Source organism: Zalophus californianus, chromosome 15 (genome assembly GCF_009762305.2).
Source record: "Zalophus californianus isolate mZalCal1 chromosome 15, mZalCal1.pri.v2, whole genome shotgun sequence".
NCBI lineage: Eukaryota > Metazoa > Chordata > Mammalia > Carnivora > Otariidae > Zalophus > Zalophus californianus.
This window is the reverse complement of record NC_045609.1, coordinates 83686011-83699447: the sequence shown is the minus strand read 5'-3', so window position 1 is coordinate 83699447 and position 13437 is coordinate 83686011. Positions and strand designations below refer to the sequence as shown.

Here is a 13437-nt window from a genome sequence, read left to right as displayed (position 1 = left end):
GCAGCGTCTGGCGGGGGAGGTGGTTGGGGGGGGAGGCGGTGGTCCTTGAAGCAGCCGGGGAAAGCGGGATACCTAGCTCCTTCCCCAGAGGCGGCATCCCGTCTTCCCTAGGGTTAGGGTTAGGGCACGTATGTGCCGTAATCACGTAGCAGGATCCACAGTGAGGAATGTACTCTTCCATGCTTGCCCATCCCCAACTGGGAAGGCTCTCTGGTTGTGAGCCTGCCTCTGTGGGCTTCAGGGAGGCTGACAGGAGCCTGCGCACAAATTGCTGAGACCTGGAAGGAGGAGACCCTACCCCCCTCCGAAGTAAGCGGAGTGACAAGCTGAAATACACGGACAAACAAATGGAACAGCAAGGCGTGCGATGTCCCAGGGGGGTGTGGAGAGAACTGGGAACGGGGAGAGAGTTGGGGGCCCAGCTGCTATTGGGTTGCGGATAAAGAGTGACAGGGCTGGGGACAGGGTATTTTCAAACTGTGCTGTGGGGCTTTCAAAAATATATACCTGTTGCTCCTCCTCTTCCCTCACATTCAGCGGTTTTCTGCAAGACCGTTGGTTTCAATTCTGTTTTTCTATCCAAAGCTTGTTTCTTTGAATCCACTTTTCCCAAAGACTGGCTCACCTAGGGCCTTGGCCACAGCGTGAAGACCAGCAAAGGGAAGCCACGCCTAGCGTGGGGAAGACCCACCCCCACACGTAGGTCTTCTCGGTTTCAACACAGTTCTCCACGAGAGGTGATGTGAAGTCACCGCTTTGCAAATTATTAGCAGGATAATAACTTGGGAGTAATTAATACGTACACGACTTGGGAAGGTCCCGTAGCATCAACGGTCACCTCTGGGAGCTGCAACTCTGGCTCCTAATAGGACCGTTGTTCAAAAAGCAGCTGAAGCCCCGCGGGCTGTTCTGTTACTCGTATAGAGAGAAATACAGGGGCCCCAAAGAGCGGCACGGTCGGCTGCTGGGTTTGGGCACCGAGTTGTGCTCAACCTCCGTTTGGGAAGGCTTGGAGCCTTAAGAAAAATACAAGACATGCCTCCTAAACTGTCCATTTCTAATCCAAAGTGAGTTTTAATTTTAAATGCCCCCGACAGCAAGGCAGCTGAGTGATGTTGGTCGATCGCACGACCATTCTGTGCCCAGCGCTCTGCGCCTGCCGGGCTTGCAGAAAGCGTGCCGACAAGTGAAGAATCTCAAAACTGAGATTTTGAGTCAGAGGAGCTCTAAGGGTCTTTACTGAGACCAGATTCTAAAATTAATTTTCTACTTTTGCAAAACATGAGCCTGTGCCAGTTGTGGGGCCCCTGGTTCCTTTTCTCCTGACGGCAGTGCTCCCCAGGAGCAGGACCAGGAGCCAGGCATCTTCGAGACGGTCCTCCCGGGCCCCGCAGGTTTGGAGGTTCCAGGCTGCCCTGCAGCTGGAGCAGGCTCTGGCTGTCCCGTTCCAGCTCTGCTGGCCCATCCCCAACCCCGAGCGGCTGGGCACTGGCCTGGGATGTTTCCCAGACCACGCCATGTCCTCCATCGTTCCAGGAGGGACGTCTCTTGTCCCAGCAAGGAGGCCAGAACAGTCCTCGCCTCCAGCCTCCGCAGTTTCTCCTGGGAGTTCCTCCCCAGAGGTGGCGTTATCCCAAGGGTGTTCAAAGGAGGAAAAGCTGCAGCCACCAGCCTCTTCTACCCACTCGGCCTCCAGGCCGAGGCTGAAAGTATACGGTCTTCCTTTGTACAGAAGAACCTTCATTTCCCTAACGTTTCTGAAAAACTGAGGGATGATTCTGATGTTGCTTCTCCATTATAATTACTTCACTCTCCAAAATTTACTTTTCATGTGAAAGAGCTTTTGCGAGGCCGTGAAAGCCCATGGAGGTCATCTGCGCTCCCTGCGGAGATACCCCCCAATATGTAGGAGCTTAAAAATAACACTGCTGTTGGCAGGTAGCTCCTTATCTGATATTAAGTGCGCTCCTCTCCAATGCAAGTGTTCCTAATGCTAAATTAACTGTTAACAAGTATTTTTAAATAGTTTATGCTAATTCAGAAATATTCCTTTCTAGAACTGATTATTTTTACCTCCCCAATTGCTGCCCTTGTGCACTAGCAGCTGAGGACTCAGGGCGCTGAAGTGCAGCATCTTTCAGAGTGGCTTCTAGATTCCTGGCCATTTCCACGGTGGTTTCCGTACGTTCTCTGGCACAGCCGGGTGCCATATGCTACGGATACGACCCGTCGTGATCTGGGTGGGATGAAGGACGCCACCAGCACTGGCCGATGGAAGTGTCATCTCTCAAGGTCAGGGCAGCATGGGAGAAAGCCATCGGCTCCTGCCTGATCTGGCTTCATGGGCAGGGAGGGGCTCAGACTTGCTTGGTGACCCCTCCTAGGAGCATCTCTCTCTCTCCATCTCTCTCTCTCTCTCTCTCTCTCTCTCTCCCTGTTCACTCCGGGTGAGAACGTCACAGACTCTGCTGGAGCCTCAAGCCCAAAGCCCACCGCTACGGTGAAGTGTGGCCCCACCTGCTTCATCTAATGGAGTACATTTTGGGAGACGCCACAGCCATACTTTCCAGCTCCCTTTAGTCCTTCCCAGGGACAGCGCTCCCCCTTGGCCCTCACCCCGGGGAAGGCGGGTCATGTCTTCCTCCTGCTGCATTTGGCTCCACGAAGCCCCCCCTCCAGCTCCTTCCCCAGCATGGACACCTGCCTTCGGGCTGAACTGTTCAGGAAGGAAGGGGAAAGAAGAGAAAGAGGGGCGGAGCTTTACTTTTTGAGCTGTGAAATTTATGGAAGATCGGAATAAGGAATCCGTGCCCCCAAATAGTCTGTGATGAGGAGCGAGTCTACTTGGTAAGATACCGTGATGGGGAGCGGTGCCAGGAAGCAAGATGGTCCTGCTGCTTCTCGAGGCTTGTGTGAAGCCGCCCGAAGGCTCATTAAAGCCAATGAGGGAAAGCGGGGCCATGGCCCAAAGACCCTTTCCTGGAAGTGCAGCCGAGGGTTGTTCGGACACCACTGACGAGGGCAAGACTGGCCAGGGATCCCCCTTCACAGGCAGGTCCCCCAGGGCTATGGGATCCATGTGCCCTGGAGCACTCCCAGTCCCTGACATGCCCGGCCACCACGGTCCAGGATGTGCTCTGGAGTGGTTGGCAAGTCCACTTAAACACACTGCAGCCCTGGCTCACACCATCCACGTCGGCTTCCATCAGCCCTGCTCCCCCATGCTCCCCTTATGCCCTTCATGCTCCCCCATGCTCCCTATGCTCCGTCATGCTCCCCATGTTCTTCGTGCTCCATCATTATCCACCACTGTGCCTGACGAAGTACGCGGCATGTCACTATAGACACCATCCAAATGGATATGAAATGGCACACCCGGTTAAGAGAAGAGAGGGGAAAAACAGCAGATGAAATCCTGCACCTCCCCATGCAGGAAATAAACATTAGTAGCACCAGCTAGATGGTGGCCACAGGTGATCAAAACTACAGGAAACCAGGGAGATGCAGAAACACTGCCCTGGGGCTGGAAAGAGGGATGGGATCCTTCCCCAGGGCGGGAAGGGCAGCAAGATGGCTGGAAGATTACAGGACACATCGTGGAGACTTCAGACGTTGCAAAGGTAGTGAAGAGAAGAGCCTGCAATGGAAGCGGGGCTGCTGTGGGAGACCATCTGTAGCACCGGCCAGCTCCAAAGCCGACCTGCAGAGGGTCGGGCAGAACTGGCCCCCGGGAGCCCAGGAGAAGCTGGGACTCAGAGGGAAAGCACAGAACCCGACTAGGTGGGCTTAGCGGCCGGGCACCCGGCGCTGCTGCTGGGCCACGGGGAAGGTCACGCAACAATCCCACAATGGGTTCGCGGAGAAGGTACATTCTGTGCAGAGTTTACACAGGGAGAAACTTGGCCATGCGAAGTCGCCTCCTACAGAGGAAACGGCCCTGGAGGATGAAAGACAGCTTGGGGTGGGGGTGGGGAGGGGAGACAGAGAGACAGACGCAGAGAAAGAGAGTTAGAGCGAGGGTGCTCAGGCAGCCCCGGTGCCAGCGCCGTGGAGGAAGCCACTGGGACACTCCAGCCCCAGGACACAAAGGACAATGTGGGCAGCTGGGATTATCCTCGCCGGGCTGATGAACTGGAGAGGCTAAGCGGCTGTCTGGGATCTCTAGACTCTGGGCGTCTACCCAGGTATTTCTACTCTAAAGCCACCTCCGGCTGTCAAAATACCACTTTTCTAGAGGAAGTCTGCTGTGCTTCACCTCTTGTCTTTTGCACGAACATTTTGGCTTTGAATATGTCATGATACTCTTGTATCAAGGTTGTTACAGAAACGGAACCAATAGGAGATATGCATACACAGAGATTGAGAGATTTATTTTAAGGAACCGGCACACGTGATTCTAGAGACTGGCAAATCTAACATTCGTAGCACAGGCTGGGAACCCAGGCAGGGTTTCCGCACCGCAGCCTTGAGGCCGAGTTTCTTCTCCAGGAAACCTCAATTCTTGCTCTTAAGGACTTCAACTGATTAGACGAGGCCCACCCACATTACTGAGGGTGATTTCCTTTACTTTAAGTCAACTGACTGTAGATGTGGAAACCACATCTACCAAGTATCTTCAACGCAATAGCTAGATTAGCATTTGATTCACCGGATGCTATAGCTTGTCCAAGTTGACACGTAAGATTAACAATCACAAGTCTTTTGCTCGGGGCTGAAACGAACCCACCGGTACTGGCAGAAAGAACTTTGCTGTGCATCAGACCCCACACAGTCTCTGTTCCCCTCCTGTGCCTGGACCGCTGTGCTTAGGCCATCACAGAACGTGGATGGAGCACGGGCTGCTCTGTGTTGGTGAGAGACAAACGAGGAGCCCCAGTTTGGCTTTATTCGGGTGCAAAGGGTTAATGGCTCATCAGGTTTCCTGTTGGGTTTTTTGGAGGCATCACCAACTAAACAGTAGATGTTTAAATAATTCAGAAAAGGCAGATTGGAGGAAAAAAAAAAAGCATAAAGTCCTGAAAAAGCCCTTAAAAAGTAAGTAAAATGCTAAAAAGTAATCAGAGATAGAACGAAAACATGAGAGCTAAAATCCATGATGTCAGCCAAGACTTCGGGGAACGTGGACCATAATGCCCGACACCATAAAAGAATCAGAGCTGAAGAAATCTGTGAGGACGTGAAATGATCAAATCTTTGCAAGAAAGAATAATCTTAACAGTGATTAAACACAAATTTCTTTAAATACTAGCGAGCACTCTTCAAGCACCAAGGGTGGTTTTTAAAAAAGAAAAAGTTTTATACTTGTAAAATACAGCTCATGCCTATCTTCTTTTAATAAAGATTTGAGGAAAATACATATTAAACTGGGTAGTCTCAAATAAAGTTAAGTAGGGTTAAGTAAAGATGGATTTGTAATAGACTGGAGAGCACTTTGGAAGGCAGGAGAATAAAACCAAACTGTAGCTGAATGCGTGAGAGCGAAATTTGGCTTTGAGCTTCCTGGCACCCAAAGCAAAAACAGAACATAAGATCTCCACCATTCCTGTTTTAGAGCATGCATTCTCAATGAGGCAGTATCACCTGTCAGGGGGTGAAAATCGGTGCTTAGGGAACAAAAAAATCTTACTTGGTTCATGTAAAAGGCATAGATATACACAACGTACATAAATACATACGTAGTAAATCTGTACTGTTAACATTTCTTGATGGGGAAAGGATTAGGAAAAAACGTCTAAAAAGGCTCCTTGGAAGTTAATGATGAAAGAGAGGTTGAGAAATATATATTTTTTTTCTGAGCAAAAAAAATGTATCATTGCATCTAGTTGGCAAGCGGTGCCCCTTGACCTCATCCCAGGAGTGTCCTGGGAAGACGCTTGACACAGGACCCAGCTCTTTCTTGAGTATAGCCTTGCAGTCCAGCCCTTGATTGAAAAGATGAAGACATTTTATGTCTGCATATTCTCCAGCTCTGGACACCAGCGTGGGATTCCCAGCAGCTGGGGAGCATCTAGCAGCGAGGGGGGATCCACTGAAGTGTGGAGTCTGGGAATTATCCAGGAAGACTTTCGGGAGGAGGCTGCGTGGGGACAGAACTGGAACCCAGATGCCATTCTCGAAGAAAAAGAACTATTTTTTTGTAGGGCCAGGAACTATTTTCACAATTTCGGGCAACAGCTTCTGCAGTGTGCAATGCTGGCTACCGGACAAGGACCTGCCACCAGGGGCTGGCCTCTCCCTGGCTCTCCTCTCCCAGGTCAGCATGCCCAATGCACTTATTTTAGGATCTCGGATGGTGTGCAGTTTCCAATCTACTCAAGGGAGGAGGAATATTTCTCTCAGTCAAAGAGTAAGAATTCACAAAGGAAAAAATTCTATATTCACAGGAGTCTCACATTTCCTGGGGGTGGACTGGATATTTACAGCAAGGACGAATAAACTGGGGGCGGGGGGGGGGCCGGTCAGCGATCGAGTGAGAGAGTCTCCTGGGTTCTGCAGGAGGTTTCCCGGAGGTCTGGTTGACGTTGCAACCCGGACATGTGGGGAAGGAACAGGCAAGTGTGCTTTACGTGGAAAAGAGCATCCCACCGCCTTCTTTGTTTCTCGCCACCTGAGATCCACAGAGCTCTGGAGTCTGATGCCGAATGACGCATCACACTAAACAAAACCCTCTCTCAAGTCAGCAGCTGCAAGGGGCAGAAAAGAGGTGCAGCCGCAGAGCGGGGTTGGGCTGAGGGGAGTTAAGTGGCGGCAAGCTAGGCTCTGCTCTGCTCTTTCTGTAAGGACATGCAGACGCAGAGGGACACAGGTGCTGTCGATCCGGGCCCCAAGGGAGAGACAAGGGGCGATTAAGGAAGATGCACACATACAGAAAAGCGGGTCACAAAGCTCTTTAAGAAAGAAAAAGAGCAACAGTGGCATTTACAAACACATTTTTTTAGGTCAAGGGATAAAAACGGTAATATTCAGACACTGAGTCTTTTTAAATGGCTTTTTATTTTTTGTTGTCAATGCATAACTTTTGAGCCTACTAGAAGAGTATCATGATTATAGTGGATAAAAAAATATAGATGGCAGAATAAAAATATTAGGTTATACAAAGTTAGTTGTTTTGTTTTTTTAATCATCGTCCACCAACATTGTCAGGACTTCGGAGCTTAGGAAAAAAAAAAAATCAACAAAACGTAATTTGTGTTTTTTTTACACTTCCAGCAGTTAAAAATTAAGAACACATATCGAGAATCATTTGCAGACGCCTATTACAATAAACGGAAGGACCAAAAACATTAAAACTTAAGTTCTAAGAACCATCATATATACAAACTTCTGTACAGAATGAGGACAGAAAGAACTCACCCAGTTAAAGCCATCTCTGTGCTATGGGCCTTCTCTTTTTAAAAAGAAAGAAAATGGATCGTCCTATACGTGGATTTACTTTCCCACTTGATCCAGTATTTCTAACGGTGTCTCCACTTCCATAAATTAGTAACTGTTCAGTAGCTGAGAAATAATCCTATTTTAAATTAGACCAAAGGAAATTAGGAACTGCCCTGAAAGGCCTGACCTTAACTGCCCCATACAGGTTGAAGACACACTTGAGCACAATGTCACACCCACCGGGGGAGGGCTGAGAAAACAGCCTTCGGGGGGAAGCTGGGGGTCAGCGTCGGGAGAAGAGGAGCACTCGCTCACTACACGGTCTCGCGGTGACGGCCTCACCTCTCCTACTGAGCCAAACCCCGGTCAACCGCGGTCCTTGCTCAGTGTCATTTGGCACAAACGGAGGACTTTTGGGCAAGACTTAGGATCTCTCAAGACGGACACAGTCAGAAGCCCCCAATTTTGAGAAGCACAACAGTACCTTTCAGACCCACATCCACCTTGCTCCCCGGTGCGAAAGGCCACTCACGCCACGGCTGGAAAGAAACTCCTTTTCAGGACAAGCAATTGCACGGCGTGTCCAGGCCCCATGAGGGAAAGAGCAGACACAGGAGAAGACACAGAGGGAGAGGGAGGGCTGCAGCGTGTTCTCCATGCGGGCCTGCGGCCTTCACTGCACGATGCCCGAGTCCACCGACGTCTGCTTGCGCGCTGTCTTTGGGGGGGGCGGAGGTGGTGTTTTGCTGGGCAGCGGAGGCGGTACATGCTGGAAAACACAGACGGAAGGCAGGTGCCGGGTTACTGAGGCACTCCGGCGGCAGGGGGGGGGCCCGAGCGGCGGGCACGGGGCAGCCACGGAAAGATGCTCTGCACCCCCGGGGGGTGGGGGGCCGGCCCTCTCTGCGTGACCTGGGGCTGGGCAGCTGGTGGCGACAGGCCTTTCTGGCATCTCCGATCAGCTGCTTTCCACAGAGCACATCAGACGTCTGCGCGGCCCCCTGAGAAGGGAAGGTGTTGCTCTCTTCGGTTTTAATTCCCGGTGCTTTGGATCCCCGGGGCCCCTGGAAATGGACTTGTTACAGACCTGGACAGTTTAAACGGTAAAGAGCCAGGGTAGAGGGGCAGAGCAGACCCAGGGCCACCCCGGCGGCCTGGCGCTGTCCCGGCTGAGCGCTCCTTGATGAGGATCCACGGGCCTGGACTCGTGCCCCCTGAGGATGTCCCTCAACTGTTCAGGCACAAACAGGACCTTGGACAGGCTCTCCAACGGTGGGCGAGAAGCCCCCCCTTTGCTCTTGGAACTGGAAAAGCCGCATGAGAGAGGGTCAGCTGGGTACCTGTGGCCACTATCCAAGGGACTCATTTAAAGGCAGTTTTTCATTCAGTCTCTTCCAAAACTGCAAACTGAGGGGGGATGAGCAACAGCAGGGGATGTTTGAACTCTTCATGAGGGAAACACAAGATACACAGAATGGGCACAGCTGTGTCTCAATGAAACTATTTATAAAAAAAGGTAGCAGGTCAGGGCACCTGGGTGGCTCAGTCGGTTAGGCGTCTGACTTCTTGATTTCGGCCCTGGTCGCGATCTCAGGGTCACGAGATGGAGCCCGAGGTGGGCTCTGTGCTCAGTGGGGAGTCTGCCCAGGATTCTCTCTCCACCTCTCTCTCTGTCTCCCCCCCCCCCCCCCCCCCCGCCCCACACTCTCTGTCTCTCTGGACAAGAAAAAAAGAAAAGGCAGCAGGCTGTACTGGGTCCATGGGCCATCATTTGCCCTTAGAGTCCCACAAATGATTTGACAATTGCCAAGGTGCCAGGAAGACCCCTGCTTAAGGGCCCTGCCAGGGCGGGAGTGACTGAGGACAGCCGACAGCACCCTCGTGGCCATCACAGACACCCGCCCCAAAGGAGACACTGTAAATATGCGTGGGTCCAACAAGTAAGTGAATGAGTGAGTGAGTGAATGAATGAATGAACGTGGTGAACAGATGAAGCACCGAATGAACGGATGGATGAACAAATGAGCAGACAGGCCACAGGCAGAATGAACCGGAGGGAGATTGCGGGACACTATCACCTAAGCGAGGGGGGGATCTTGTAGCAGCCTCTCGGGGGAGGCTCACGCATAATGCAACGTGAGGAAAGAAGTTTCAAGGACAGAACAGTGACACAGCAGTCTCTCCCCCGGTGACCAAATTTCCTCCCGATTTGCAGACAAGGAAATACTAAGACACAGAAGAGAATAAAGAGGGAAACATTGAACTGAGGCACTGACATTGAGACATTATAAAAAATGAAGTAGAATAGACTCTGGGTTTTCTCAAGGTTGGTAAGAACAGTTGAAAACAGACAAAAGCAAACACCTATTTCGAGATGTGATAAAATGGTTGCTTCCGTACATGTGCAAGCCACCATGGTGGGTCTGAGCGCGCCAGACTGACCCAGTCAGATGCGGGCACAACGCTGCAGACGTCCTTCGTGCCCGGTAGGAAGATGGCGGGTTTAGCGTGATGAAGCAGAATGATAGGTCAGATGACTGCTTCTAAGAGCCATGTGGAAAGAAATGACAGCTTAACGTGGTGACAACCAGAGACAGGGTTGACCACAAGCCCGAGGCCGATCAATGACAGTGGCAGAGGTATCGAGCACCCCCCGAGGCAGATGAGCGATCATTATCCTACAATAGCCCCCCAGGCCTGCACAGAGGGGTGCACCCTGGAAACACCACCGCCTCCAGCGGATTACGACACACTAATCCACCGGCGTGTCACTGGAACTCGTGCTCGTGCTGCGGGGAAATCAAACAAGAAACACACAGCAACGAGACTTGGGTAATTAATCTAACTGAATTCACAAAGGCTCGCACATGTTCCTTCCCGACCCAAGAGCACGTGGCATCAGTTACTTGGAATGATGTAGCAACAGCACCGGAGATGAGAAAATGTTGCCCCTGCATTGATCTGTAACAAAATAGATTTGATCATATTTCCAAGTTCAGAACTTTCAGTTCACTGGTGGAGGGAGACCCGGGGGACATTCCCACTTTTCCAATTATATAAAGGTATGAAAACAAAGGTGTGATCCCTTAACTAAGCTGTTGGAAAAACAACAGCCCAACCAATCAATGTTCTCACTTGACTCCCTGGGCCTCTTCCCTTCTGACTTGGAGTTAAAAGTTGGCGGGAAAGGCCAGACTCCCGTTTCTGTGGTTGCAGCAAACCATTCCAGCCTCCTGCAGAGCCATCACGGGGTAACGTGGCCCCGTCTCCGGGGCCAGTCCCCCATCACGGCATCTCTGGGGACAGAGGGCCGATCTGAAAGGCACTGTGGCCTCTGAAGGTTAATCATCCCTTCAGCATCCAAGATGAAGTCCCACTGCTGGTGTGTGTTTTTAGATAAAAGGAAGAATTGAATACGTGTACTGTAAATAAAGCCCCTCTCTTCTGCCCTGCTCACAAGAGGAGGTAATAACCTTGCAGAACACTCCATGCAAAAGTACCCGTAGAAAGAAAGAGCGAGCGAGCACACAGGTTTATGTTGGTTTTTAGGGGGGAAAGCGTGCACCCTGACCTCAGCCTGCGGCCACCCGAGAACAGAAAACCTTGAGAACCAGAAGAAGAATGGGTTGGATCTTTAAGGAATGTTTCCAGAGCGGGATGGATGCCACAGAACCAAGGTCCCGCGGACAGAATTCTTATCGCTTTGACCTCTTTTGTCAAAATCAAACGTGGGCTGGCCCAAAGCAAGCACGCTAACATCAGCAAGGAGGGAGTTCCGTTTTGTGGAGGGAACGTTTTTAAAAACCCACGTTTCGGGTTCCCGGCTGACTTACCCTCTGGTGAGGAGGGGGGGGCGGGGGTGTGGGCGAGCTGATCAAATCCTGGTTTTCCACCAAGTTCCCATAATCCGCCATGCTGCCTTTGAGAGGCAGGGGGGGCGGGACCTCGGCTGTGTCCATTCCAGTCACGCTGCTCATGCCGTTCAGCTCCAAACCTGGAAAACCGGATCGACTGAGAATCAAACGTCCCCACTGAGTGCCCAGGCGGCTGCTTCACCTTCTCTATGGGGGCGGGTGGGAGAAACGCGTGTCGACTGAGAAGAGAGGCGAGCTGGGAGGGGTAGAGAAGGTGAAGGGTCGGATCCCCGCCTAAAGGCATGTTCTAGAACAAGAATACCAAAGTGCCACAAACACATCTAAAACAGGAGTTTAAAGGAGGCGTCGATCCACTGTACAAATAGCCATGTCAAGCCTGGGCCCCTATCAGCCCCTCCCGGGCCTCTGCGTGTGGGTGGCATCTAAACAGCGGGGTGTCACAAGGACTGTCTACCCAGGTGTTTTCAGAGCCTTAGCCAGCGTCCTGCGGCCGTTACTAGGAGGGCTGCACGAAGCGAAAGCTAACGATGCGGCAGCCAGCCGACCCCCACCCTTCAAACCTCTCTCGACAGGGAGACCCACGATGGCACGAAACGAAGTTATTAGCAGTCATGGGCACTGCGGTTGTTACTTCTAAAGAAGCCAAGGGGGAAGTGCAACTGATTTTTAAAGCCAACTGAAAAAACAGCCAGTTTCAAATGGAAGGACAATCATTAAGACAGGATACCCTCTCAACCCTCGTGGAGGCTCGTAGGGAAAAAAATTGTTTTTCTTTTATATTAGAGGAAAATTGACATTTTTACTGATGGGTCCCACTGGATGAAAACTCCTTCATTAGGGGAAAGGCCTCCTGGGGGAGTTGTGGGCTTCTCAGGAAGGCTCGCCAGTGAGTCCAAGCATCGAGACAAAACGAGTCCGATGGAATGAACACCCTTGTGACTTCTCGCTCGCCTGCTTATCTGTGTTGTGGTAAACCGCACAGAAACATACAGTTTGCCATTTTCACCATAATTCATTGTATAAATCGGTGGCACTGGTTACGTTCACAGTGTTGGGCAACCATCACCGCTATCCGTTTCCAAACTCTCTTATCATCCCGACCATATTTAGAGGAAACAATAAAATATTTTTAGAAAAAGATTCTGGGATAATAGCATAAGGATATGAGGATGCGACACCCAGAGACCGTCGCCTTCCCAGCGGCTGGGAAGCTGCTCCCTCAGTTAGGCTCCTCCACGGCCACAGTGCGAACCCCCGACCTGATGGTCCCCAGAATGGCCACTGCTCCCCTTCCAGCAAGAAGAAAACCAGGTGCAAATGACAATGGTCCGTGCCTTCCAGAGCCTCTGCACAGGGCAGAGGAAGGAGGGTGGGTCCTCCGGAGGAGGAAGGTGGGCCCGCACTCCCTGCCACCTTCTTCCCGCCGAGACCTCTCCTCTCTGGCAGGCCTGGATTTAGTGCTGAAAAGCTGACTGCCCCTGGTAGTGGGTTGAATCATGTCCCTCCAAAATACATGTCCACCCAGAACCCCAGACTGTGACCTGATTGGAACATAGGCTCTTTGCAGATGAAATGAGTTAAGGATCTCAAGATGAAATCATCCTTGATTTACGGTGGGACCTAAAGCCAAGAGACATCGCAGTGTCTTTATAAGAAGAGGAGAGGACTCAGGAGGTAGGCCACATGAAGAGAGAGGCAGAGACTGAAGGGGTACATCTGTAAGCCAAGGAACACCGAGGATTGTCAGAAGCTACTAAGGCATGGAACAGTCTCTCTCTGAGCCTCTGGCCTCCACGAGGGTGAGGGAATAAATCTCTATTGTTTTAAGCAAATAGGTTTATGGTAATAGGTCACGGCAACCCGAGAAATTGGGAACCACTAGAAAAATTAGTTATGTGCTTAGCTCTTCAGAACAGTCTGGAAATGCTTCTTCACTTTACGTGCCTCCTGAACACAGGAAGGCCCAAGAGCCTCGTGTGGTTCGCATCCTATGACACCAAGAGGGAGGCTGTCCACGCACCCAAGCCTCTCTCGGCACAAGGGGGAGCCCGCTACCCCCTGCCACCAGGGGACTTGGGAAGACCGGTTTGTCGAAGCCCAAGGGGGACTCCCTGTACGCTGGGTGTTTGGGGAAACGCCATCTGGGGCAAGGTGAGGAGGCGAGCCTAACTTCACAGCGTCAGGGCAA

General features: G+C 51.5%; 1 protein-coding gene across 3 annotated transcripts in view; it reads right to left on the bottom strand.

Annotated features, from left to right (window-relative positions):
- Positions 1-6980: 6980 nt before the first annotated feature.
- DOCK1 (dedicator of cytokinesis 1) overlaps positions 6981-13437 on the bottom strand; it is a 495128-nt gene continuing 488671 nt past the window's right edge. For 2 of the 3 annotated variants that reach the window (XM_027591585.1, XM_027591586.2), the window contains 2 exons: positions 11208-11368; positions 8048-8143 (listed from right to left, as the gene is read on the bottom strand). In XM_027591585.1, the coding sequence (XP_027447386.1) occupies positions 8048-8143; positions 11208-11368 (257 nt within the window). Of the gene's footprint in view, positions 8144-11207; positions 11369-13437 lie in introns of all 3 variants that reach the window. The other variant, XM_027591584.2, reaches the window with a different exon arrangement.